The sequence below is a fragment of the Heptranchias perlo genome, chromosome 31 (genome assembly GCF_035084215.1).
Source record: "Heptranchias perlo isolate sHepPer1 chromosome 31, sHepPer1.hap1, whole genome shotgun sequence".
In the NCBI taxonomy this organism is placed as follows: Eukaryota; Metazoa; Chordata; class Chondrichthyes; order Hexanchiformes; family Hexanchidae; genus Heptranchias; species Heptranchias perlo.
The window spans coordinates 17,453,254-17,478,861 of NC_090355.1; the positions used below are offsets into that span (position 1 = coordinate 17,453,254).

General features: G+C 39.8%; 1 protein-coding gene across 5 annotated transcripts in view; it reads right to left on the reverse strand.

The window, feature by feature from the left end:
- Nucleotides 1-899: 899 nt before the first annotated feature.
- Nucleotides 900-25,608, reverse strand: part of LOC137300529 (zinc finger protein 672-like) — a 76,417-nt gene continuing 51,708 nt past the window's right edge. For 4 of the 5 annotated variants that reach the window (XM_067969644.1, XM_067969645.1, XM_067969642.1 and 1 more), the window contains 12 exons: nucleotides 25,286-25,381; nucleotides 19,616-19,693; nucleotides 17,815-17,988; nucleotides 17,155-17,238; nucleotides 16,963-17,034; nucleotides 15,212-15,295; nucleotides 14,988-15,080; nucleotides 10,529-10,606; nucleotides 9,361-9,534; nucleotides 6,186-6,275; nucleotides 3,085-3,177; nucleotides 900-2,018 (listed from right to left, as the gene is read on the reverse strand). In XM_067969644.1, the coding sequence (XP_067825745.1) occupies nucleotides 1,963-2,018; nucleotides 3,085-3,177; nucleotides 6,186-6,275; nucleotides 9,361-9,534; nucleotides 10,529-10,606; nucleotides 14,988-15,080; nucleotides 15,212-15,295; nucleotides 16,963-17,034; nucleotides 17,155-17,238; nucleotides 17,815-17,988; nucleotides 19,616-19,693; nucleotides 25,286-25,381 (1,172 nt within the window). In that variant the 3' untranslated portion in view covers nucleotides 900-1,962. The remainder of the gene's footprint in view (nucleotides 2,019-3,084; nucleotides 3,178-6,185; nucleotides 6,276-9,360; nucleotides 9,535-10,528; nucleotides 10,607-14,987; nucleotides 15,081-15,211; nucleotides 15,296-16,962; nucleotides 17,035-17,154; nucleotides 17,239-17,814; nucleotides 17,989-19,615; nucleotides 19,694-25,285; nucleotides 25,382-25,608) is intronic. The other variant, XR_010958125.1, reaches the window with a different exon arrangement.

The following is a 25,608-nucleotide window of genomic DNA, read 5'->3' on the forward strand; positions in this document are numbered from 1 at the left end:
CCAGCCAGGAGCAGCTCGGCATGAAAGAGCCTGCAGATCTCCACGACTACATGTCGAGCGAATCTGCGCCTCCCTGTGCACTGCTGCTCGGAGAGGTCCAGGGAGCTGCGCCTCGGTCTGTGGACCCTGTGGCGAGGGTAGTGCCCTCTGCGATGCGTCTCTCCCTGCGGTAGCCCTCCCTCCTGCTGTGCAGGTGGGCGTGCAACAACACCGTGTTGGGGGGCTCCACGTCTCTGCGGCGGACGGCGTGGACTGCGAGGCTGGTCATGCTGTTCGTCCTCCGAGGGTGTCCACGCACCACCCATCTGGCAGGTGTTGGTCTGAGGGGTTGTGCAGGGTAGGTGGGTGGTTCCTCGGACTGGGGCTGCGGTTTCGTGTTGGTCTGTCCTCTGGCTTGGCGGGGGGTGGTGGAGGGCAGGGGTTGCCCTATGTGACGCGGTGGCCTCCTTCGTGGGTGAGGGCTCTCCCCCGTGGAGTGCACCTTGGCACCTGCCACAGGCTGCTGGCTGCAACACGCCTGGTTGAAGAGAGACTGTTTCCCCCAGTGTGGGAAACTCACTGCCTTGAACCTAAAATCCCACACTTCCTCTTTTGACAGCTGCTTCAGCTCATTAACTGACCTCAACAAGCAAGGTAAGTACTCTCAAGTGGAACCCCGCTGGCTTTAATTGCCTGCGGGATTCCCACCAGCGGGGCCTGCGCGCGCAGCCCCGCACGTCAGCGCGTTACCCGGAAGTGGCCGGGATTTCGGCGCGATCCGGTCACGTGACCGGATATCGGGATTTTCGGGGCCCCCCCGCTAGAAACCCGCAGGTAACCCGACCCTAAAATCGAGCCCATAGTTTTTCAAATTAGCACCTTGTAAAGTGGTTCTGGTTTCTTGAGTCCATTACAAATCCTTTGTTTTACACACAGTTTATTTTTTTTTTAAATTAGTTAACAAAATATGTTAGCACACTGTTGTAAGAACCAAATCCTTCTACAACCCAAGGAAATATAAGGACCAGAGGATGATGCACGCTGGGCACTGCTTGTTGAACTGAAGCCTGCCACAATAATAGTGCATTTACCACTGACAGTGTTGGTTACACTTGGCTGCAGAAAAGTAAATTATCTGTGTTACTGGATTATGCACTACACTGTAACAGTGACTACACTTCAATGGTAATTCATTGGCTATGAAGCACTTCGGGATGTTCAGAGGACATGAGATGCACAAGATAACTGCAGGTTCATTTTTTTTCAGTATTTACTGAAGTAAAGCCTGAAGCTAATGAACTACAAACACAAAATGTCATTTTTCATATTTTAAGAAAAACTGCAACTGTTAGAAATTTGAAACAAAAACAAAAATGCCAGAAATACACAACAGGTCCATCAGCATCTGTAAAACAAAAGAAACGGTTAACAATTCAGGTGTAGACCTGCGTCACAACTGGGAAATGGAAGGTAAGAAACCCCCTTAATTGATCTGAAGAAAATAAAGGTGGAGGGGCACAGAACAAGGAGTAAAAAAAGAAGTGCTGTACCGGGAATGCTGAGTCCTGGAACAGGGAGGGGTTAGAATCAGCTGGCTAGCAAACGGGTTTTAAGTTTTTACATCTCCCTTCACTTCAGGAACGACATGCTAAAGGGCCACAGCATATTTATTTTCCACATCTGAACGTGAGTGAGAAACACTCCATTTTATGGCAGGGACGCAGCCACTGCAGCAGAGCTTTGCATATTTACTTTTCCATTTTTTTGCTAATAGCTGTATTGCATAAACACCAGTATCCAAGTATATGCTAAAAATACACATGGTGCATATTTATTTTTAAATGTAAAAACACTAAAATGTCTTTCAATTTTAAAAAAAGTTTCATAAATGCTTATCTGGCAGTTTCTAACCATCACAAAAGCTGATCCTTCACATTTTGTCCTGATCTTCAGCTGTCTCTCTCTTTGTTAAGGCAGTGGGCATTAATAGTCTTCATAATCCAGAGCTGCAAACTTTTGAAAAATTTGACTTGTTCCTCCTGCAATATGGATTGTCAGAGAAAACATCACTATCTTTCTACAAATGCATTTTATAACTGCCAATCACTCATAAGACATTGGTGTATATTTTCGACTTCACTAAAGTAGGTGGGAGTATAAATCTTTTTCTCTAAACTTTGCAACCTTTTGCTAAAAGTAGCAGACAGTGGAATATATATTTCCTTGTTGCTTGATGAGGGAATCATCATTTTTGGGAGGGAATTTTAATCACTTTTATTTTAGAATAGCTTGTCAGTCTTGCCTCTGATATGGCACAATTGTATCCACTAGTGAAACAATGACATTTTTTGCAACACAAAGGACCAGTATTGTCTTGTGTTCAGAAACAAAGTCAAGGTAGTAACTTTAAGGGCTGGTGATGTCCTATTAATTAGCACAACACAAGAATCGAAGAAACCATGGAAACTTACTCCTCCCACAGACCATGTACAACCTGCTCTCTCATTAACTTTACACTCTGTATTTTACCTCTTAAGAGAATGTTCTGCATAAAGTTTCTCTGATCGCTTAAAGTAACCCAACAAAATGCCAGACTATTTTAGTCCCCATTCAGCCTCTATAAGATGGCTTTTCCCAACTACCTCGACCCAGCAACTTAAGAATTACTGTGCTCGGTGCAGCCTTTGACTATCTCAGTAGGTATTATATCTTAAATCCTGTTCCCAATCATGTGTTTATCCATCTTTTTCCCCCCATGAAATGCTTGACACGGCATCAGCTGCTTTTTGCTGCACATCTGTTCCATGTATTGATCGCTGGCTCAATTGAAGCTTAATTAATTTTGCTTCTTTGTTCTTCAGCTCTGCACTTAGTCCATGTCAAATAACTGTTTCCATCCACATAAATTATGTCCCGTATTTCAATGACGTGAGTAATATCCCCTCATCATCTTTTCTCCAATAAAAACCAGCTCTGAAATCATCTGGTCACTCTTCTTTGAACCCTCACCATTGCATAAATGTCCTTTTGAGAGGATGCTTAAAGTAATCCAATTAATCTACACTTGGTTCACAGGTGACAATGCATTTTTTTTGGAATACTTACTTCGATGAATAATATCACTGCAATGTTTTCCCATGTGTCTCTTAAGTTGCAGTTCATTTTCAAATATAGAATTACAGTGAGTGCAAGGGACTTCTGTGAAAAATATAGAAGAACAAGGTTTCACCTTTGAACAGTTATTACATCTCCTTTCATAACACCGAGCCTGAGAATCGAAATTTGTCAGGCCTGAACCAAAACTGGAACTAAACACTACAAAGCCATGTACTCTGTTGGGATGAAAATTGTCCAGTTAAGAATAGAATTGAAAACTAAAAAGAAAAGGGAACATCTCTATAAACACAACCAAATGAGCAAATTATTATGTAAAACATTTCCCTGCATCCATTCTGCATGACTGTAATTACCAATTATGGTATATATTATGCTAAAAGGAGACATGCTTGTCTTGGGCCTGATGTGGCCAGCTGAGAACTGCTAATACTCATCCCTAAAGTTATAAATTTGATCCATAAAATGTTGAATGAAACCATTACTTTTCATGAGTTTTTAATGGAAAATATCAGTTTGCATCACTTAAGCTTGCCTCAATTTAGCATTTCTAATGAAAAATTCTTGGATTCTGATCATATACATACTTGCTATGGCCCAAATCACAAGCAGGTTGTGTCATGCCTATTGCTCAGATGGCTTGAGATTAGCGAACGTTTGTATCTGCACACTTTTTTTTTAAAAGAGAAAATAATATGCACAAGAGAATTTCAATCTCCTTGGAGTACTGTGTACAGTTTTGGTCTCCTTATCTAAGGAAGGATATACTAGCCTGAGAGGTGGTGCAGCGAAGGTTCACTAGATTAATTCCTGGGATGAGAGGGTTGTCTTATGAGGCGAGGTTGAGTAGAATGGGCCTATACTCTCTGGAGTTTAGAAGAATGAGAGGTGATCTAACTGAAATATATAATATTACGAGGGGGTTTGACAGGGTAGATGCTGAGAGATTGTTTCCCATGGATGGAGAATCTAGAATTAGGGGGCTTAGTTGCAGGATAAGGGGGCGGCCATTTAAGACTGAGATGAGGAAGAATTTCTTCACTCATTCGGTTGTGAATATTTGGAATTCTCTATCTCAGAGGGCTGTGGATGCTGAGTCGTTGAATATATTTAAGGCTGAGATAGATATACTTCTGGACTCTAGGGGAATCAAGGGATATGGGGATCGGGCAGGAAAGTGGAGTTGAGGTCGAAGATCAGCCATGATCTGACTAAATGGCACAGCAGGCTCGAGGGGCCATGTGGCCTACTCCCGCTCCTATTTCTTATGTTCTTAAATTTTTATATTAACTGATTTAACTAACATGCTACCATGCTACCTAGTAAGGCTGTATTTTTTTTGAATAGCTTTGCACAATTTCAATGTAACATTTGGTAATCACATCTGGTTTTTGACCAATGGTATGTCATGTACTACATGACCCTATTTTGGAAGTAAACCTAGAGTTTGTTGTTCCAATTACAATGACAAAATTGGGCTTGTTTCTACTGCTCACACCATTGAATAATTTGCTGAAATTCAGTGTCAAGAATCCAATGTGAATCATGTTCGCTTGGGCAAGGAATGGTCATCCAGCAAGGAATTATCACCATTCGGAAATAGGAAGGGAGAAAAATGGTTAAGAGGGGGAAAAAGCACAAACAGTCTGTAAGTAAACTGTGAATGAGAAATACTGTCCAACCCACAAAACAGCTGAAGTTGTGGATAAAATTGATCGTAAGATCGATGCAACTTTCAAGTCACTGAGGATGAGAGACTCTAGGCAGCAGTTTGATGCCTGAAGACACGCAAATGAGAAATTTGCCAACAAAGTAGTATCAATGAAGGAAAATTAGGCACCACAGAGTAACTGTTTATACATAACCAAGGAGAAAGCAGTCAACTGCTTACCACAGAAACCTCTGCTGACGTAAAAGAGGTTGAGGTCACCATGGAAATCTGCAACATGATCAGCTTGGTGGTAAGAAAATTTTATTGAATGCAGGAAAATAAATGTTTTTGTTTTTATTGTTGAACAACTATAATATATAATTTTTTTCCTGAAAATGATGGTCCTTTAAAATATTTATTGTAAAAGGTATCACTTAACTAAAACCGGCATTGAAAAAGCATCAGAGTATCAATGAGAAGATGAATCGAGCAATATCAGCTGGTTATGTACAATCCCATTAAAAGGTTTGCTCAGTTTGGGCAGTGCATTGGTTTAGCAACCAGGTCTCTGGGATCTGAGTTTGAATCTAACCCATCTCTTAGATTCCTCATTCTATTAACTATAAGGGCCCCAGATAAAAATGCTCCATTCCTCCCTTACGTAGGACCCTGACACAAAATTACTCACAAATTGGCAGTGGCCCTCAGCTGGCAATCCCACTTTGACAGGTGATAAGGATTGCTGGTGTAGGAATGGGAATGAAAATGTCACTGGAGCAGAAGTGGGCACTTCTGAGGTTGAGTTTAAAGCACATACAATGGAAGAACAGGGGAACTATTGTTCTGCATCTGTCCATGCTTCACTTGCCCTGAAAGTATTTGCTGCCACTACTTGGATATTTAATGTGGAAAAATATTCACTTCTCCAGCAGTGAAATTACTGAAATAGAGCAGAAGACTAGTAAATATATATATATATACATATATAAAGACCCATATTCCAATGGGTTGTGTTTATATGATCCAGGACACTTTTGGTAAGCTGATCCTCCAATTAACAGGACCTTCTGGAATAAGTAGCCTGTTGGTTCTCTTTGTGACTGTGTCTGAAGATGAGAACCAGAAAGTAAGTCACTTATATCCGCTCACTGTAGAGATCACCTGGTGCAGGAAATTTGCCTTATGACACAACATCTTGCATCACAAACTTGACCCTGTCTAGTCCAGGTCAGAAAGGGGTTGATTCTGTACTTGGTTACAGCATTCTTGGCAACTTCATCTTGTGAACCACTAATAATCAGGGAAATGTTAAGTAAAATTGAATACATTTAAAATACACACTGTAATGAATGGGCAAGCCTATCAGAAGTTATCCAAATGAACAATGCCACTCTTTAAAAAGTCATGAACTTATTACTGTTAGGAAATTAAGTTTACTTACTTGGGGAGTGGTATTTTTTGACGTGATTCTGCAGTTCTGAGGCTGTCACTGTGCTAGTGTTACATATTCGACAAATAAAGTTCTCCAAATCTGAAAATTGAAGAAATCCAGCATGAAGATGCTACAGTAGTTATCATAGATCATGGCTTTAGTGTGCATGTAGAATTGAACACTCGGAGGCAGACTGGCCTATCTTAAAATCTTCTTCCTGGCTGCACTCAAGCATTAAGGACATTAGGAACCATTCTTTTGACCAACTGTCTGATGACATTTTGGCAATGATTTATATTTTGAAGGTTTTAATGCAGTGTACCTTATGAGCAGCCGAGAGATACCGGGTATGTTGTACATGGTCGGAGAAACACTTCACAAACAGAAAGCCTGAAGAAGAGAAACAGTAAGTCCTGCCTCTTAGAATGTATTTTTGAAAATTGCAAATGTTACAACGTTGTTCAAAAAAGGGTGTAAGGATAAACTTGGCAACTACACAGATTTGTTAAAGGCAAATCATGTTTAACTAATTTGATTGAGTTTTTTGATGAGGTAACCAAGAGGGTTGATGAGGGCAATGCGGTTGATGTTGTGTATAGGGACCTTCAAAAGGTGTTTGACTTAATAGACTTGTCAGCAAAATTGAAGCCCATGGAATAAAAGGGGCAGTGGCAGCTGGATATGATATTGGCTAAGTGATAGGAAACAGAGAGTAGTGGTAAACAGATGTTTTTCGGATTGGAGGAAGGCACACAGTGGTGTTTCCCAGGGGTCGGTACCAGGACCACTACTCTTCTTGATATATATTAATGACTTGGACTTGGATGTACAGAGCACAATTTCAAAATGTGCGGATGACACAAAACTTGGAAGTGTAGTAAATGGTAAGGAGGCTAGAAATAGACATCAAGCCGACATTGACAGGCTGGTGGAATGGGCGGACACATGGTAGATGAAATTTGATGCTGAGAAGTGCGAAGTGATACATTTTGGTAGGAAGAATGAGGAGAGGCAATATAAACTAAAGGGTACAATTCTAAAGGGGGTGCAGGAACAGACAGACCTGTGGGCATATGTGCAAAAATCTTTGAAGGTGGCAGGACAGGTTGAGAAAGCAGTAAAAAAGCATACAGGATCCTGGGCTTTATAAACAGATGCACAGAGTATGAAAGCAAGGAAGTTACGGTGAGCTTTTTATAAAATCACTGGTTCGGCCACAACTGGAGTATTGTGTCCAATTCTGGGCACCGCACTTTAGGAAGGATCTGAAGGCCTTGGAGAAGGTACAAAAAAGATTTACTAGAATGGTTCTTGGGATGAGGGACTTCAGTTACATGGACAGACTGGAGAAGCTGGGGTTGTTCTCCTGAGAGCAGAGAAGGTTAAGAGGAGATTTGATCGAAATGTTCAAAATCATGAAGGGTTTAGATAAAGTAAATAAAGAGAAACTGTTCCCATTGGTGGAAGGGACGAGAAGCAGAGGACACAGGTTTAAGGTGATTGACAAAAGAACCAAAGGCGACAGGAGGAAAAACTTTTTTACACAGCAAGTAATTATGATCTGGAATGCGCTGCCTGAAAGGGCGGTGGAAACAAATTCAATCATGGCTTTCAAAAAGGAATTGGATAAATACTTGAAGGGGAAAAAAATTGCAGGCCATGGGGAAAGAGCAGGGGACTACGACTAACTGGATTGCTCTTACAGAGAGCTGGCACGGGCTCAACGGGCCCAATGACCGCCTCCTTTGCTGTAACCATTCTGTGTATATACATACAATGTGCGTATTTTCTTCCTTGTTTTGGCTCCTGTACTCTCCTTGCAATAATCCACTACCTTTGTCGAGGACTGGAGATTTGCTCCAGCAAAATCATGTATCAGCTATGGCTCCTATCAGTTCCAGAAGTATTTGTGTGGTTTGCATCCTTCTTGGTCCTGATCCCAATCAGGTGGTGTCCGGGATGGAAAAGTTCAATACCCAAGTGGTGCTGTCAACTGATGGAAGCCTTGGCTGACATTGAGTGAGCGGTCAGTGTTGCTGAGACCCAGAAAGCCGTTTCTCCAGAACACTGAGAATGCCTTTGTTTTGTAGATTTTTCTGTTCGAAACACTGCCAGCATACATGTGGGAAATATTACAAATTTTGGTATAACAGTTGGCTTTTTGATTGGATTGTTCATGCTATATGTTGAGTTTTGTAAATAGTCATCAATTAGATTTTCGGGGCTATTTTGCAAGGCTCTGTTCTTGTCTCAGTTGGGGATAGGGCTCAACATTGTAGGCCCGAATTTCTGACCCACATTCGCTGATAATCCCTGCAAAGTTGCCCCTTTGACATATATTCGTACAGTGTTTTATGCACTGTGATGGTTTGCTTTGATTTCTGACTAGTACCTGGCTGCTTTTTACCAGGGATATTGAAATGCTTGTTATAACTTAAAGTACTGGTCATTTCATTTCATTGCTGTTTGTCGGACTGTGTACAAAAATTGCCTACATGGCAACAGTGACTACACTTCAAAAGTAATGTACTGGCTGGGAAGCACTTTGCGATATCCTGAGAACATGAAGGCACTATGTAAATGCAAATCTGTTCTATCTTTTAACTTGGTTGATTTTATTTTGGGATGTGGGTATGCAGATGTGTCTTGGTTCTTCTAAAGCTCTTACATTTCATTTGTGTTACCCTCAAGGCTGTAGCTAGCACTTTGAAATTTGTACAATGCCCCTCTCCCTTCAGTGGTCATACAGCCCTGGGATTCCAGCACACCTTTCCATCATCATACATGTTGCTTCCTATCCTTTGGTCAAAATAGCAAGGAACAAACGCTGTTCTGGGCCTCTGCCTCCTTCTGCCAGGAGTATGTATTAGTAAATTTGTACACAACTGTGTACATCATGCAAGCCCTTCTATTCGCCTTAAAGTTTAACACTACCAAACACAGTAAAATGCTGAGAAAAAGTTATGTTATAGCTTATTATTATGTTACACTAGTTTAGATTAAGGGGAATTTCAGAGTTATTCGGACTGAATGAATCAAAGTTGGGCTGAATGGCTTTCCTTATCTGTAATTATCTTGTAAACATTTTCTAGCCTCAGGGATTGGACGGCATGCAGTTTCCAATCGAACTGAAAATGTTCTCAATTTTGAAGAAGCAAGTCCTAGTACATCACTGTAAACTTACCTGTATGCCTAACAATTATGTGCTTTTGAGCATCAATAGGTCGGTTGAAACCTTTTTCACAGTGTGGACACTTGAACTTAAAGGCCTGATGATGTTCTGATTTGATGTGACTGTCCAAGTCCTTTGACCTGAAAAAGCCTGATCCACACAGTAGACAGAAATGTTTCTTCTTTCCTGTAAGTAAAAATGCATTTCTCAAACTTTTATTCTCATCACATGAAGTCTATTCACTTTGGACTGTAAACTTGTAAAGAAAGCTGAAGGATTCTAACATTACTATATTCAAGTCTACACACCACTACTCCTTTCAGTACTCTCTCCAAAATTTTTTTAATAATTTTGTTTTATTCATGAATGCTATGAATGTACTGTAAGCAAAAAAACTTTTAAATATTTTTTATTTATTAAAGCTTATTCTAATGTAGTTTCATATGAGGCATGGAAGACTTGATGATGTGTTATTAGCCTCTGTAGATAGAGGTCCTTGTAATCATAAGTTCATGGGCTACTTCTCCATCCAAAAAAACACTATTCTCAAGCCAACTGGATAGGTTTTTGGTAGCTGTTCCATTTTTTACTTTATTTCCTGTCTCTGCATCTTTCAGTTCTTGCCCCTCTGTAATGCACTACTCACTGATCACGAGATGAACATTTGCACGTCTCTTCCAAAGCTGTTTTTCTTCCAGCTGCTGAATACAGAACAGCAGCAGGGATTTCTTTGTCTTCTAATTTTCCTGCCCGTTTCTAAGAAAATGTAATTGAGCCCAGGAAGGCCTCCTGCAGAAACCCCCAAAACCAATGGAGATCAGCAATGGCAAACCACAGGAGACAAATTTCATCCCATCAATTTCGGTGACATCATGTTAATGAACTGACACAGTGTGTCACCAGGCTCCTTTGCTGGTCCTGCCCTTAAATATTACTGCAGAAAACGTAGATTCAAGGAAATCGTGAAGACCTAATATTCTTTGGGAAATCACTGAGAAAAATAAGTACTTGCTAATCTTTTTTTTTATTCTGATGAACTGGGAGGGAAAAAACAAAATACAATTAACACTGTTTGTGCTTATTACCAGATTCGCCATTCATAATAGCCAAATTGAATCTCCTAAATTATCTCAAAGTAGCAAGATTTGAAACTAGAATTCTGATTTTAAGGAAAGTGTACCTCTATGTATAAGTTTGTGTTTCCAGAGAATGGAATAATACAAGAACTTGTTCCCACAAAGACTGCAACTGTGCACTCCTGAAAATATAAAACATTAGCATGAGAACATTTGGTTATAGATTCCAAAATTGACTCTTACACACATTGTCATTGCATCATTGTGTTCTTAGGATGCCATAATAATAACACTAAAGCAAAGCCTTATCAGGAAACACAGATTTTAACATTTCAGTTTTGACTGATGGAAAGCTTTAGTAGTCTGTCTGGGGAAGGAAGGAATAAGTGTTTGGAGGGGAGTCCTTGCTCCCATGGAGTCTGCCACATGAAGGTCAACCAAGACCAATGCTGATGGTGTCCATGGGAGGCGGCTGTAGACTGCCTAACTCACCAAACAGAATGTATGGGTCCTAGAGGCTGGTTTGGGTGGAAAAACGAAAGTGAAAAATAATTGCAAAAATGAAGTGTAAAGCAAAATGTACTTGTGCAATGACGTTTCAGAAATTCTAAGTACAAGGAAGAACTTTCAGTAGAATCCTTGCAAGTGAGGATTTGGTTCCTGATACAAGAAAAGGTGCATGAAGCACTGCTCTGTAGCTGGACTCCAGCCGTGGAATGGAGGGACGCAGGTCCAAGCTCCCTGTTCCTCTGGGTTCCCAATCTCAGCCACACTGTGCATAAGGACGGCAGGTAGAGGTCAGGTGGCTCTCCTGGGAGGAAGAAAAATCCAAGTTGGGCCGAGTATCACAGTTGCAGATCTCTTTAATGGTCCATTCAGAGCAATATTACATTGGCCTTGGAATCGATACAGAACAATGTTCACATATCAGCTATTCCTTTCAGTGGTGATGTAGCATTTATGGTTCAGCGGGATCATCATTTATCCTATCGGTGTAATAACATGCTGCATCATAGCAGGACATAGCTTCTCCTTCACATATAGTTTCCAACCTCAACAGAGGAAGTGGCACTGAGGTTAGATGAGGTGAAGCACTTCCACAGAAGGAGAGAGAAACAAGTCAGTTTCTTGAGCTGTACTATTCTTTTGCACCTTCCAGCAAGCAGTTCAAGAACAGTACTGACAGAGACCTAGGGCAAGGCAATTATCTGTATTCTCCGCTGGGAAATGGACCATTACACAGTGGATCTGAAGAGGGAGAGAAAATAACACTAATTGAAAGGTAAAAAGGAAAAATGGAGAAAGGAAAATTCAAAGATTGAAAAATTTAGATTCTGTTTTGAAAAAAGAAAATTCTTCCCTTAACTGGGTCACTTACTCCTTACAGCATGTAACTATTTGCATTCACTTATTCCCCAAAGTCATTTCTAATATCCATAATCCTAAAATAGGAAAAGGACTCTGATCAGTACACCAACTACTGCCCCTGTTGCTGCTGAATGTAGAGCAGAAAATCAAGGTGAGGGAGCTGGTGGACCATCACGTCTAACTGCGACCTCAGATCACCATCAAAAAAACTGCAATCAGGCAAATTAAAACATGGAACAAATCTCATTTTCCAAAGTTGTGCAGCAATTGACAACATTCACTGAATTCTGTTGTTCTCTCTCTGAATGAATGCAGTTATTTCACAAGCAGAAGATCCTGTATTGCTGAAATTCAAGCACTATGTGGCTTGTTTTTAAAAAAAATACATTTTTTAATGTTCTGACATAAGAGAAAAATAATCAAAGTCGGAACTATCTCTTTGCAGATTAATGTTTAAGATGATTGCAACACTTTTCTCAGCTACTGCCAATGTGCATTTAACGATCAGGCAAAAGGCTAAAGGCAGACCCCAGTGATGCAAATCATGACTCCTGGCACAGAGGAGGCTGACTTTATCTGCTATGGTGAAAGGATAGACACTAGAAAGAGAAGATCTGTGTGTGGTTAGTACTGTCACTTTCTTATCATCTCACTAGAAGGCAGCAACCATCCCCTGGACAGCCAGAAATTATCTGTTTAAAATTAGAAATGTCTCTTGATTAGGAAAGAAGTTTTGAGCAGAAAAATCAAATGATATGGCCCATCATCCATTTTTATGCGATTACGCTTCTGTGAAGCGTCTTGGAATGTTTTTCTACATTAAAGGCACTATATAAATGCAAGATGTTGTTGCTGCTGCTTAAATAATGTAAACACTGTACATTTTGTGTAACTTACAAAGTAAGACTGGGTGATGCAGTGGGATAGACACTGGCCTTTCACCGTTGAAACCTAGATTTAAATCCAGTCCAGGAAGATGGCGTGTCTATCAGCTGGCTGCAAGCGACCGAAATGCAATGGGTTGGGGTAGTCTCTGTCTAGTCATTAATGGGCTTGAGTCCACTTCGCAAAATTACCGCTAATTTGACACTGAATTGGAAATCTTAGTTCGACAGGCCATAGAATCGCTAGTGTGGGAAATGGAAAAATGTCACTTGGTGCATTGGGATTGCTCTTATTTGATAGGGGCTGGCGCAGAGTACTGGCAGAACTTAAATCTGCCTCTAACTGTGTTATACCTGACCTAAAAATGCTTGATGCTGACACTGCGTGCTTCAAAACCAACTGCTTTATCATGATTAACACAAAATTGAAAATGAACAGAGTGCGAGCAGTTTATAACTGATTGATCCGTGCGGCACTGTTATGTCCTGTTTTAAGCACACGTCTGTTGCATCAGAAAAAAATGTTGCTAAACAACAAATATGGAATTGGGAAGTGATGGGAAGTCTCAACTGGAAGGAGCAGCGATGGAGCCAAGAATCAGGATGAGAAAAATAATACACGTGTTCTCGAGATGTTTGAAAAAAAATCGGTAATTCTCTCCGGAGAAACAGACGAAGCCCATGTTAGGTCGGTCAGACAGGGCTTACCCAACTGCCCAGATAAACCACGTCCACTATAAGTGCCGCCCACTCTATGATCAGTTTAAATCTGGTTGTCAGTAATCGATTATAGCAGCAGAATGAACTTAAAGGTTTTCTTCCAAAAAAAAACAGCACAATTTAAAATAAGCTTTTACTCCACAAATTAAACTTGTAAATGGACAAACAATAGGAAATTCTAATGTTTTCATAGTGCCACTTCTAAGAAAAAAACCTTACTTAGTCGATTATCAACAGAACAAGCTTTTCCCGTTATAAGGAGCACTGATTCAAATATTTTTAACAAGTGCATGTAGTATTAAATAATCAACAAAAAAATCCTGTTTTAATGGAAGTGCAAAGCCATGTGCTTTACAACCTACATAACTGAACATGCACCTGAGGGCAGATATTGTGCAGTGCCACTGTCGTCACGGAGCCTTGCTAGACACAAGTGTCTTTCAGAAATAGTGCTTAAAACGTTGTAGCCCTGATTCTGCACCCTGTGCTTCCATCTAGCAATGTTTCCTGCTCACAGTGAGGTATCCTACCCAGAGCAAAGCTTCAATCTCTGACCTCCGATGTTTTCAGCAAATCTAATCTACATAAACTGTTTCCACTGAGTCTTGCATCATTCATAGCAAGAACAGTAAGGGGTCCATTTTGTGACTGTATGCCTGTGCAGAGCCCAATTTTAATGGGTGAAGATGGTGCAAGCCAGAAGTCAGGTATACTGATCTCGATGTCCAAATTCCCGATGTGCACTCTCGTCTTATGAAGCTCTGAGCTGGGGAGCTAAATCGTAACATTTGCCCCTACGGTCCATAGATACTGAAATTCTAGGCAAATTGAACTGGAATTCTAGTTACAGACTCCTGTAGATTCAAGAAAAAATTTCTCACCTATTCAATACATTACTCCCCCTCCCCATGAAATCACTACCTATGTAATAACTGTGTGATATTTGTACGATATTAAGGAATACATTTATCAATGTTTTGTGAAATCCCTTTATCCACTATATTAAAGAAGGCATCAACCCATTTAATGTAAACCATTTAAAGCCATGTTAAAATAGCAAAGGAATATCATGCAAATTTCTTTGTGTACTAATATTGCAATGTGCAATTTCATCCCAATAATTTATAGAGGCACTAAGTATAATTGAAGGCTATAATGTAAAGAAGTGATTACCAGTGTGCAATAATACTTGTAGCTGACTTTAGTAACCATTTATTGATGAGTTCATATTTTTCAGATTTTTTTCCTCTTTGGAAAGTTGTCACCATAAGACATCAGTGGGGTTATTAACATTGGCCTCTACGTCCCCACGCAAGGGAGGGGAAAAATCAGTTATTGTCCCTGCTCCTCTTCACAATCCAGTGACTCTGGGAATTGTGCCACTGTGGACATTGGTAAGGACAAGATCTAGCTCATCTGTGATTCTCTCGGTAGTTGAATAGTCTGTTGACACTCATTGGATTCTTGCATGAAGAATTGCTGCTTAAGTAAAATACAGGAGGGCTGCCAGAACCTTTCGAATCTTGCCTGGGCATGAGTCAAAACTTTCAAAAGAGTAGGAAAGAAAAAGAGTTGGGAAAGATTAACTTACTCCTGGGCCTCTTGAGTGCCTTTTTGTTTTTTACAGGTGTTATTCCGCCAGTTTCAGTCTGATTGGCTGCAGCTTGGACAAGTTTCACTTCATCTGCACGACAAGAAAACATGGAAAGTGAAAATAAAATTCTGTAAAAAAACCTACAGGAATTGCTTTTTCACTGTTCCCCTCTTTCTTGCAAAATACCTTGTACCTTTACACAAAGCAGACTGAAAACGTACCTGAGAATTTCTGTTCTTCATTTTCAACAATGTTGGATTTGACTAAAGATGTAACATTATTGATCTGAATCTTAGGTAAGCGATCTGTAAGACAGAAAGCCATTCACTGTTAAACTAGGCAGATTTTGAAGTATGAACACACAAAATAAAACAAACTATACTTGAATGTGGCAAGATACATGAATGTAATGCGAGCATTTTATTAGAAATAATATAAAATGTTATACGCATAATAGTGTAATTTTGTAAAAATACAACAACTTTCATTTATATAATGCCTTTATTGTAGAAAAACGTTCCCAGGCACTTCACAGAGGCATTAACGGACAAAAATAGACGCTGAGACAAAGGGATATTAGGAGGGGCTTGGTCAAAGTGGTGAGTTCTATGGAGGTCTTAAGGGAGGAGCAGAAGCAGGAGTTGGAGAAGTGGAAGGGTTTACAGAGGGAATACTAGAGCTCAGGGCTATTAAAGGCACAGCTGCCAATGGTGTGGCGAAGGGAGGGGGAATGTACAAAAGGCCAGAGACAAAGGAATGTCAAGTTTTTTTTTTAAAAATGCATAATCATGTAAAACAATACTAGAATGCTAGCCTACAGATTGACAAATTTTTCTGATTGCACTTTAATAAGTGTTTATTTTAGCTATAAATAAGCTAATTTTAGTGAATAAAATTAGAAGTAAATTTGATTTATGAAGGCTTAGGCACTTTGACTAATGTTAGCAGACAATGAAAAGTATGACTAGATGGTTAAACTTTTTTTTTCCCTGAAGGGCAAACACTACAGTAATTTATATTTTTAAATAGGCACAAACTGACTGTCCGAAGTACAAACAAGCTGCTGAAATGTTTCCAAGTATGGTTATGTTTATGTTGGGTGCCTTAATAAGACACTATCTGTAAGAAAACCAATTCCACTCCATTAGTTTAATTTTCAGGACACCTTTCATCTACCATTTAGACAGTTTTATGTGTTTATTGATTGTATTTACCTATACTGTGACAGGTTACCTCGATATATTTCCATACATTAGTCTTTGAAACCAGTCATAGGGTCTGATAGAGAAGGAATTCCACCTGTAACTGCTTTGTAGTGCAAATGAACTTCTTCATTTCTACATACTTTTGATCCAAATGCATATTTTAGGTTGTGTTGAATCGCAAATTGGTGCTGACTTGTTGCATGACAAAAGCATTTTTAACTTGGTTCTTGGTGGAGATAAACTTTGGGTGAAATAATCACATCACCACATCACTAGAATGAGGGGCAAGTGGTTTATGACAAAGTGGCAAGATGCCTGGTGATATGATTAAAGAGGAAAGAGCTTACGAATATATAGCACCTTTCATGGCCTCAGGACAACCCTTCACAGTTAATGAGTTACTTTTGAAGTGTAGTCATTGTTGTAATGTAAGACAAAGTGATAGCCATTTTGGGTGCAGCAGGTTCCACAATAAGCAGTAGGATAATTAACCAGATATTCTGTTTTTGTTGTGTTGGTTGAGGGATAAATACTGGCCAGAACACTGGGGGAACTAGCCTGCTCTTCTTCGAATAGCGCCGTGGGATATTTTACGTCCACCTCAATACTGCACTGAAGTTTCACTTTGATTATGTGCTGAAGTCTCTGTAGTGGGGCTTGAATGAACGACCTTCTGACTCAGAGACAAGAGTGCTCCCAATGAGCCAAGACTGACACCTAATGGCTAACATTATTGTCTGGAGATAGAAAACAAAAATAAAACTTACCGTGAGCCAAGACTTTCACAGGCGTTTCTCCAGCAGTCTCATTCACAGGAGTTGCTCTTTTGTGAGCTGCCGCTGTGGGACAGGAAAACCCACAAAAGGAAAAATTAACATCCAGCAAGGTGCTGAAGAAAATATTACATCAAGGTATTCTGCATAGATTGTACCTTTAAACGACGCAGGTTGTCAGCATACCTGGTAATTCTAAAAGCCGTTTTTCAACAGTGCAGGATTTTTCTAGAGATGTAACATTGCTAATCTGGATGTCAGGTAAGCAATCTGTAAACCAGAAACAATGCACAATTATGCTCTGAAGCTGGAACAATGGAGTGAGTGACCACACTAAAGATGTAAACCAACAACCTGACAATAATGTTTCAAAATGATGGCCTAACTGAATTCCAAATTAACATAAAATACTAATACTGTAATTTTGTAAGAACCTTAAAAACTAACCAAATTTAACTTAGTTAACTTTCTTGAAGGCATTTCAACAAAGGTGGTCATTTTTCAAATCTAAAGGTGATAATCAGAGACACTCAATAAAATTACAAGTAAATGTGATCTACAAGGGCTTTTCAGCTTTGATTAACAAATGAATTGCCAAATGATAAAATCTGAATGAAATTATTTTGTTTATCAGAGTAGAAAGGCAAGTGATTACTTTACCACTAGTTCAAAGGGTAATCAAATTGGAAACAACAATATCTCTAGATGTTTTACAGAGATTTCAGAGGGGAGAGGGAAATGCTGGGAGTGTTCAGATTTCCAGCATTCACACTGCATGTAGACTTGGCAAAAATTGTTGGGGAAAAAAGGTTCTGGATAGATTCCTGTGTTGTGGATGAGACTCACTGTCATGACATCGCTGGACATGTCTTTTGAGTTCTGATGGTCGACGGAACTTCTGATCACACAGTGTGCATACATGGGGCCTATATCTCTGATGCACAAACTGAATATGGTCCACCAAACCACTCTTGCGTGAAAAGTTTGCTCCACACAACTGGCAGGTATTACTTAACTGGCCTGTAAGGAAAGAAAATAACAAATGCAGCAGGCTCTTACTATGAAACAAAAATTCTGACATTTTTGTTGAAATATAGTACACACAATACATCAGCATGGGAAATAGAAACAGAAATGACTGCAGATTGTTGAGCACCTGAAAAAGATAAGTTAGCATGTCAGGTAGATCCCTTAGTCAGGAATGAATAGGTTTGTTCGGCATAATGGCCTTTTCCTGTTCCGAGAAATTCCTGTATTTATATCATCCACCTGCTATGTTTCCAGCATTTTCTGTTTCAAATTTGTAGCAATTAAGGTTTTGCTGGAGCACATATTTTTCTAATAGATTACAGGAAAGTGTGCTAGATATAAAACTCTATTAACTAGCAACAAATTCACACAAAACCAATCGCCAGGAGAAACGTATTTAATATGTGTAGCTTGCCTCTCTTAACAGAACAATGGTTTCAAATGGAGAGGCAACAATAAATGGCAGGGGCTCTTTCTCTCCCTAAACACATCGGATGAGGACCGGACCTTTTATAGTCCAACAGCTTGACAACTTTCACTGTCTGGGTTCATACATCAACCATGGCTATTACTTCAAATAGCAGAGAGTTGCTGGTGTGTCTGAGGATCTGTGCCTGGCACTTCAAGAGGGAAGGAAAAGAGGGGGAAATGGCAAAAATAAACCCTGCTTCTTCTAGAAGAGGTGTACAAGTTTTGTTTTAATCTGAGAAATCATTTTAATTTAATCTCTTCTTTTCTTTTATTCGAAGCCTCAAGAGGAAATGTAGTCCTAATTTTAGTCTAGCCTCGTTTCGCAAAGTTTAGTCAAACTGTAGTTTTTCATCTTGAAGATAAATTGTGACAAAATTTGTTTTGCTCACATTTTTGTTCTAGTCTTTTAAGGAATTTTTCAAAATTTATGTTTCAACAAAAATGTCAGAATTGTTGTTTCACTTCTTCAATTGTTGTTTTATAAGGTCATGGAATATGTGCAGGAATAATAAACTGACAGTTGAATTACAACTAAAACTTTATTTTGCTATTTTTGTTGCCAACATTGATTCCAAAAGTTGGGGCCAACTGACCAAAATTATTTGTCCCAGAAATAATTTAAATCTTGGTTTTAATCATGTCTATCTCAAATTTTAGTCTTATTTTAGTTATATTCTCTTAACACTGCTTTATCGGAGGAGGACTGGGTCAGCTCAGCTGTGATGCCTTTCACAGTCCAACAGCTTGACAGCTTTCACTGGCATTGTTTGTACATCAAAAATGTCCTAATTTTAATTTAGTTGACAAGAATACAATATTAATAACAGAATTTCCACCTCATTTTAATTGATAAAAACATGACTCGAACAGCATGCACTGCTATATAGTACTGACAGTAAATGGTGATTTGCTAGCTTTTGACAAGGACTGCAGTAATGTCTTGCTCCTTTTTCTGATTGGAAACATGGATTATGTACTAATAGCCACATATCCATAGTGCCAGTAGGTACCATCTCTTCCTGGCATAAGCTGAATGAAGCAGTGAATGATCGTCACCATTACGCATTAATATGTCAATAAAAATTCTTAAAAAGCTGCAAAGAAAGTACTCTCAAAGTTTAAAAACAGTAAAGAAATTCAGCCTTACCTATGGAAAAGTTTGTGTCACGAATGGAATCATTGTAAAGGCTGTGCTTATGATCAAAATCAAGAGTCCTTTGTCCTTCTGCAATGCAGACACATTAAGCATTATATGAGAAACTTATGAAAAGAAAGAATTTGCATTTATACATGAGCTCCAAATATCATTTCATAATCCTACACTGTTGATTTGTGTGCAAGGTAGTAAGATTACCTACCTCATAGGATTTCATCATTTATCAGTTTTCTTCATAAACTGTAGGATCTTTGGTTCTGGGGAAATCGCATGCCAAGTATGCCAATTGAAAGTTACATCCTACCAATATTCTGGGTGGCAACACATGACCTGCTCCTACCTTGTACAAAGCCCCAAGGCCTCCGTCACAGAAATCAGTTTATTTTCGGCCTGAAGCTAATTTCTACTGACGTCATCCTAAAAATTCCTAACCACTCACAGGAACAGAGGAACAGGAGTAGGCCATTCAGCCCCTCGTGCCTGCTCCGCCATTTGATAAGATCATGGCTGATCTGTGATCTAACTCCATATACCCGCCTTTGGCCCATATCCCTTAATACCTTTGATTGCCAAAAAGCTATCTATCTGAGATATAAATTTAGCAATTGAGCTATTATCAATTGCCGTTTGCGGAAGAGAGTTCCAAACTTCTACCACCCTTTGTGTGTAGAAATGTTTTCTAATCTCGCTCCTGAAAGGTCTGGCTGTAATTTTTCGACTGTGCCCCCTATTCCGAGAATCCCCAACCAGCAGAAATAGTTTCTCTCTATCCACACTATCCGTTCCCCTTAATATCTTATAAACTTCGATCAGATCACCCCTTAACCTTCGAAACTCTGGAGAATACAACCCCAATTTGTGTAATCTCGCCTCGTAACTTAACCCTTGAAGTCCGGGTATCATTCTAGTAAACCTACGCTGCACTCCCTCCAAAGCCAATATGTCCTTCTGAAGGTGCGGTGCCCAGAACTGCTCACAGTACTCCAGGTGCGGTCCAACCAGGGTTTTGTATAGCTGCAGCATAACTTCTGCCCCCTTGTACTCTCGTCCTCTAGATATAAAGGCCAGCATTCCATTAGCCTTATTGATTATTTTCTGCACCTGTTCATGACACTTCAATGATCTATGTACCTGAACCCCTAGGTCCCTTTGGACATCCACTGTTTTTAACTTTTTACCATTTAGAAAGTACCCTGTTCGATCCTTTTTTGATCCAAAGTGGATGACCTCACATTTGCCTACATTGAATTCCATTTGCCACAGTTTTGCCCATTCACCTAATCTATCAAAAGAAAGCTGGTCAGGAGAGATGGTGATGTATGTAGAATGCTATGATTCACAAAGACTAACCAAGTCCGATAAGGTAATTAGTCTTACTTGCGTCAATACACCAAAGGAGCCATGCAATTGAGTAACAATTTGGGAGAAGGGCCTCGCTTGTATTTTCGACCCCTGCTGTCCAAACAGAACTGCTGAAAACACTGGCCTGAGTGCTGGCCAATTTTAAATAGTAATGACTGGTAATTGTGTGAGGGGTACTCCATGCCTTACAGATACTGTCAATGGAAACCTGATTAAGGGAAGCTCCGGATTCAATCACAGCACACGTAGAATGGCTTTCAACTGGCCTAATTGGATCTTTTCTGGCTAAATGGTAACAATAGAGAACGTACTTCTAAAAGGCACCAAAACTGCACTTATCATTCTTCAAAGATGGTCAAATCTGCAGAGCTTGGCTCTAGATGCAGGAAATTGCAATGGTGGGAGCCTTTCAAAGCTGGGACGGAAAATTAACTGGTTTCTATGATGCAGATCCTGAAACACAGCAGGACATAAAGCTCACACTGATCAAGATTGGCCAAGTTCCTACAGTTGTGAAGGATACAGAATGACGACAAAATTGGTGTATAATTTGAATCAGTATATCCTTAAGAAAAATGTAATAACTTAATCTACCAACAACTTTGAGAATTCTACAGCTTTACTGTTCTCCCATTTGAATTTCATGTGGTGAATTTGGTTGCTGAATAATGCATTTTTTTAAAAAAGTGTCTGCAGATAGTTCTTTTCCCTAGGGTTACTAATGATAAATGCTGCTGCGTCTGATTTGAACTCTGCTATAAGCAGATGGCTAAGAAACAGGTTTTACCGTCAATATAATGTATGGAGCTTCAATATTGAAATGGCACTTATAGATCATAGAATCTTATAGCACAGAAGGAGGCGATTCGGCCCATCGTGCCTGTGCTGGCTCTTTGAAAGAGCTATCCAACTAGTCCCACTCCCCTGCTTTTTCCCCATAGCCCTGCAAAATTACTCCCCTTCAAGTATTTATCCAATTCCCTTTGAAAGTTATTATTGAATTTGCTTCCCCACCCTATCAGGCAGTGCATTCCAGATCATCACAACTCTCTGCGTTTAAAAAAAAGTCACCTCTCACCTCTGGCTCTTTTGCCAATTCCCTTAAATCTGTATCCTCTGGTTACCGACCCTTCTGCCAGTGGAAACAGTTTCTCCTTATTTACTCCATCGAAACCCTTCATGCTTTTGAACACTTATATTAAATCTCACCTTAACCATCTCTGTTCTAAGAAGAAAAATCCCAGCTTCTCTCATTTCTTCAAGTAACTGAAGTCCCTCAACCCTGGTACCATTCTAGTAAATCTCCTCTGCACCCTCTTCAAGGCCTTGACATCCTGCCTAAAGATGACCATTTACTTGGTAGAAAGCTGTGAGTGATTGGAATAGAGCTTTGGTTCTGAGCAAGGAGTTTCTAAATCAATGGAAATTATGCCATCTGAAATTAAATATGTAAGTATAAAATTCTCCATTTGAAAGGCACTTTAAGCCATCATATTACAAACATTAATACTAGCTCTGCATTTGTTTTCATGAAATCTGCTTTCTTTCAGATGAGACGTTAAACCCCGGTCTATCTGCCCTCTCAAGTGGATGTAAAAGATCCGACGGCACTATTCGAAGAAAAGCAGGGGAGTTCTCCCCAGTGTCCTAGCCAATATTTACCTCTCTGCCAACACCATTAAAAAACAGATTATAAGAACATAAGAAATAGGAGCAGGAGGGACCCCCTTGTGCCTGCTCCGCCATTCAATAAGATCCTGGCTGTTCTTCGACCTCAAATCCATTATCCCGCCCTTGATTTCCTTAGAGTCCAAAAATCTATCAATCTCAGTCTCGAATATACTCAATGACTGAACATCCACAGCCCGCTGGGGTAGAGAGTTCCAAAGATTCACAACCTTCTGAGTGAAGAAATTCCTCCTCATCTCAGTGCTAAATAGCTGACCCCTCATCCCGAGACTATGCCCCCCAGTTCAAGATAATGATCATCTGATCATTATCTCATTGCTGTTCGTGGGTCCTTGCTGTGCATAAATTGGCTGCTTTATTTCCCCAAATTACAACAGTGACTATACTTCAAAAAAGTACTTCATTGGCTGTAAAGCACTTTGGGATGTCCTGAGGTCGTGAAAAGAGTTATATAAATGCAATTTTTTTCTTTCTTTCTAAATGTATTATTGTATTCTTTTATCTACTGCACCATTTATGTTACAGCAGTAATTTTGATTTTATTCCAATCTCACTGCCATTGTAGATTAAGCTCCCCCACACCAGCAAAACCAAGTGATGTGATTGACACCAGAGTTAACAACTTCACTTCCCTCTGCTGGTTTAAAACTCATTCCAGGGTAATGGGAGTAGAACCATTACGCTATAAACTACACTGACTTTTTTTCTTTCCCACCCACTTGATGCCAATTCCACATACACTGAATATTTCCTTGCAATCCAAATAGCTTCTATAAATAAGGAAAAGGGAGCTGGCATGGAACTATTCTCTCCGACCACTCGTAACCAGGCTTGATTTTTTTTTCTGGGCTACAATCTTTCCAGAGCCGAGATCTAGCATTTCTTTTTGATTTTTTTTTAATATTAGATCCAAATTTTTATCATTGATAGTCAAAATAGCTGTTGAATGAAATCTGCAAAAAGAACATCAATGCATGTTTGGGACTGAACATTGTCCTCCCATGTATACAAACTGGATCGGAAATCTTCGGTTGCACACTTGTTCCCTAATCCGTATCAGGTTATGTGGATTTGGTTTATTATCCAGAGTGCTCTTTTGTCTAGAATCAAGCTGCGACATCACTTTCCTGCTAAGAATTATGGGTAAGTGACATCACCAAGGGCTTCTCGCTCCGGTTACACTGGTTCTCTCTGACATCAGTTTATTATTTAAGCTGGAATGATGTCCTTGGGGATGAGGTGGGGTGATGTAGTGAGAAGCAGATGGAAGCACAGGGGCTTTCCATCTACAGTGACTAATGAAGAAAATCCTAAGTGAGAACTGACACTGGTCTCAGATACCGTACGAGGTGGATAGAGGCATTAGCAGCACCTGCAAGCAGTTTGGGGAAGCTGACTTAACAAAACAATTTGAAATGAAATACACTATTTATTATATCCCTGCTACCTTTAGACTAGTCAGAGTTTGATTTATTTTCTCCCATTTGGGTTTTCTGAGCCATGCCCCTTCCCTAGTTAAGGTGGGGGCAAGAGGCTTTCTTCTCAGTTATTCTGAAGTGGCAGCTCGGACATGCACAATAGTGGCACGGAGTAACTCTCACTCCGACTTTCCTCTCCCTCCCTGTAGGAAAGTGCTTAGTTTCTGCTCAGTCCTTTCTCGTGAATGACACGGATAAGATGAGTCATTCTCCAACTTCAAGAACGATGTACGGCTGAAGCTATGACATGTGCCACTGGCTATCCTTGGAATTTATTAATCGTGCACTGATGCCCAAAGAGGACTATATTTTTCAGCATCACTAAACCCAACTTTCACTGCTAAATAAATTATAATTTTTAAAAATCTAAATAGCTGGCAGCAAAATATGATGAGAATTTACTTGGGTCTAGAGTTATGTTGGGGCCTGCGAGTTATCAGAATTTTGCATTTGCATCCCATGAATTAAAGAGGGGTTGTTTTATTAGTATCAAACTACATGAAGTATAAATATCTCAACACCTAGATGTTTTTTCCACTACATAAGGTTATTGACTGCAAATACTGGATCAATGGATATCAGTATAGTGGTGTGCAGCAGATTTTCTCCAAGGGAAAAGGATTATGTGTTGTTTGTTAATACAGTTCCGTCGTTTGTTCTGAACTGGATTTTGCACAAACAGGTTTGTGACCTCAATGTTGATTCTTCTGTAATCTGAACTCCTACATGAGATTTGCCTTAATGATAAATGTATAGGACACTTAAACATGACTGGAAGGCATAGAATGTGTTGGTGCCCCACTGTGTATGGAGTGAAATGAAGCAAGTTTGTTTGTACCCATGAGTTGCTATTTGTTGAATTGCCAATTCCAGCAGGATGGAGCATCTGGAGACTGAGCACTTCACCACGGGGGACCATTGGGAAATGATAAATAATCAGAAGGGTATGGGACAACCTGGTCATTCTCACACAAATTCTAGCAACTAGTTCAAAGGCAGCATCAGCCGATGTATGAGAAAAGATTGTCTACATATACTTCTATAGGTGAAAGGGGGACCAGAGCTATAGAAGTACATGGAGGAAAATATGCTTTAAACAAAGAGGGTGAAGACGATCGTCTATTTGACTTACTGTTTGGAGTTTGCACCTGCTCTTTGTCGTCTCTTATGGGCAGCAAATTATGATGTTTGACTTCAATTATAACTTTTCTAACTGACTGTTCGCTCTCTGTAGAAGACAGTACATTTTATTACATCATCCACAGGTCTCACTGTGATCACTAAAAAGACAGCAGAACATAAAAAAGCTAATGAAGTAATAATTCAGTCTTAGCAAACATTGAGTTAACCGCAAACTAATTTTTGAAGTTTAGGAATGATGAGAGGAAGTTATTCAGTTTCTTGAACGCTTGACTGACTTTGTTAGTGAAGTAACTTCAGTGTTTTCAGAAATAC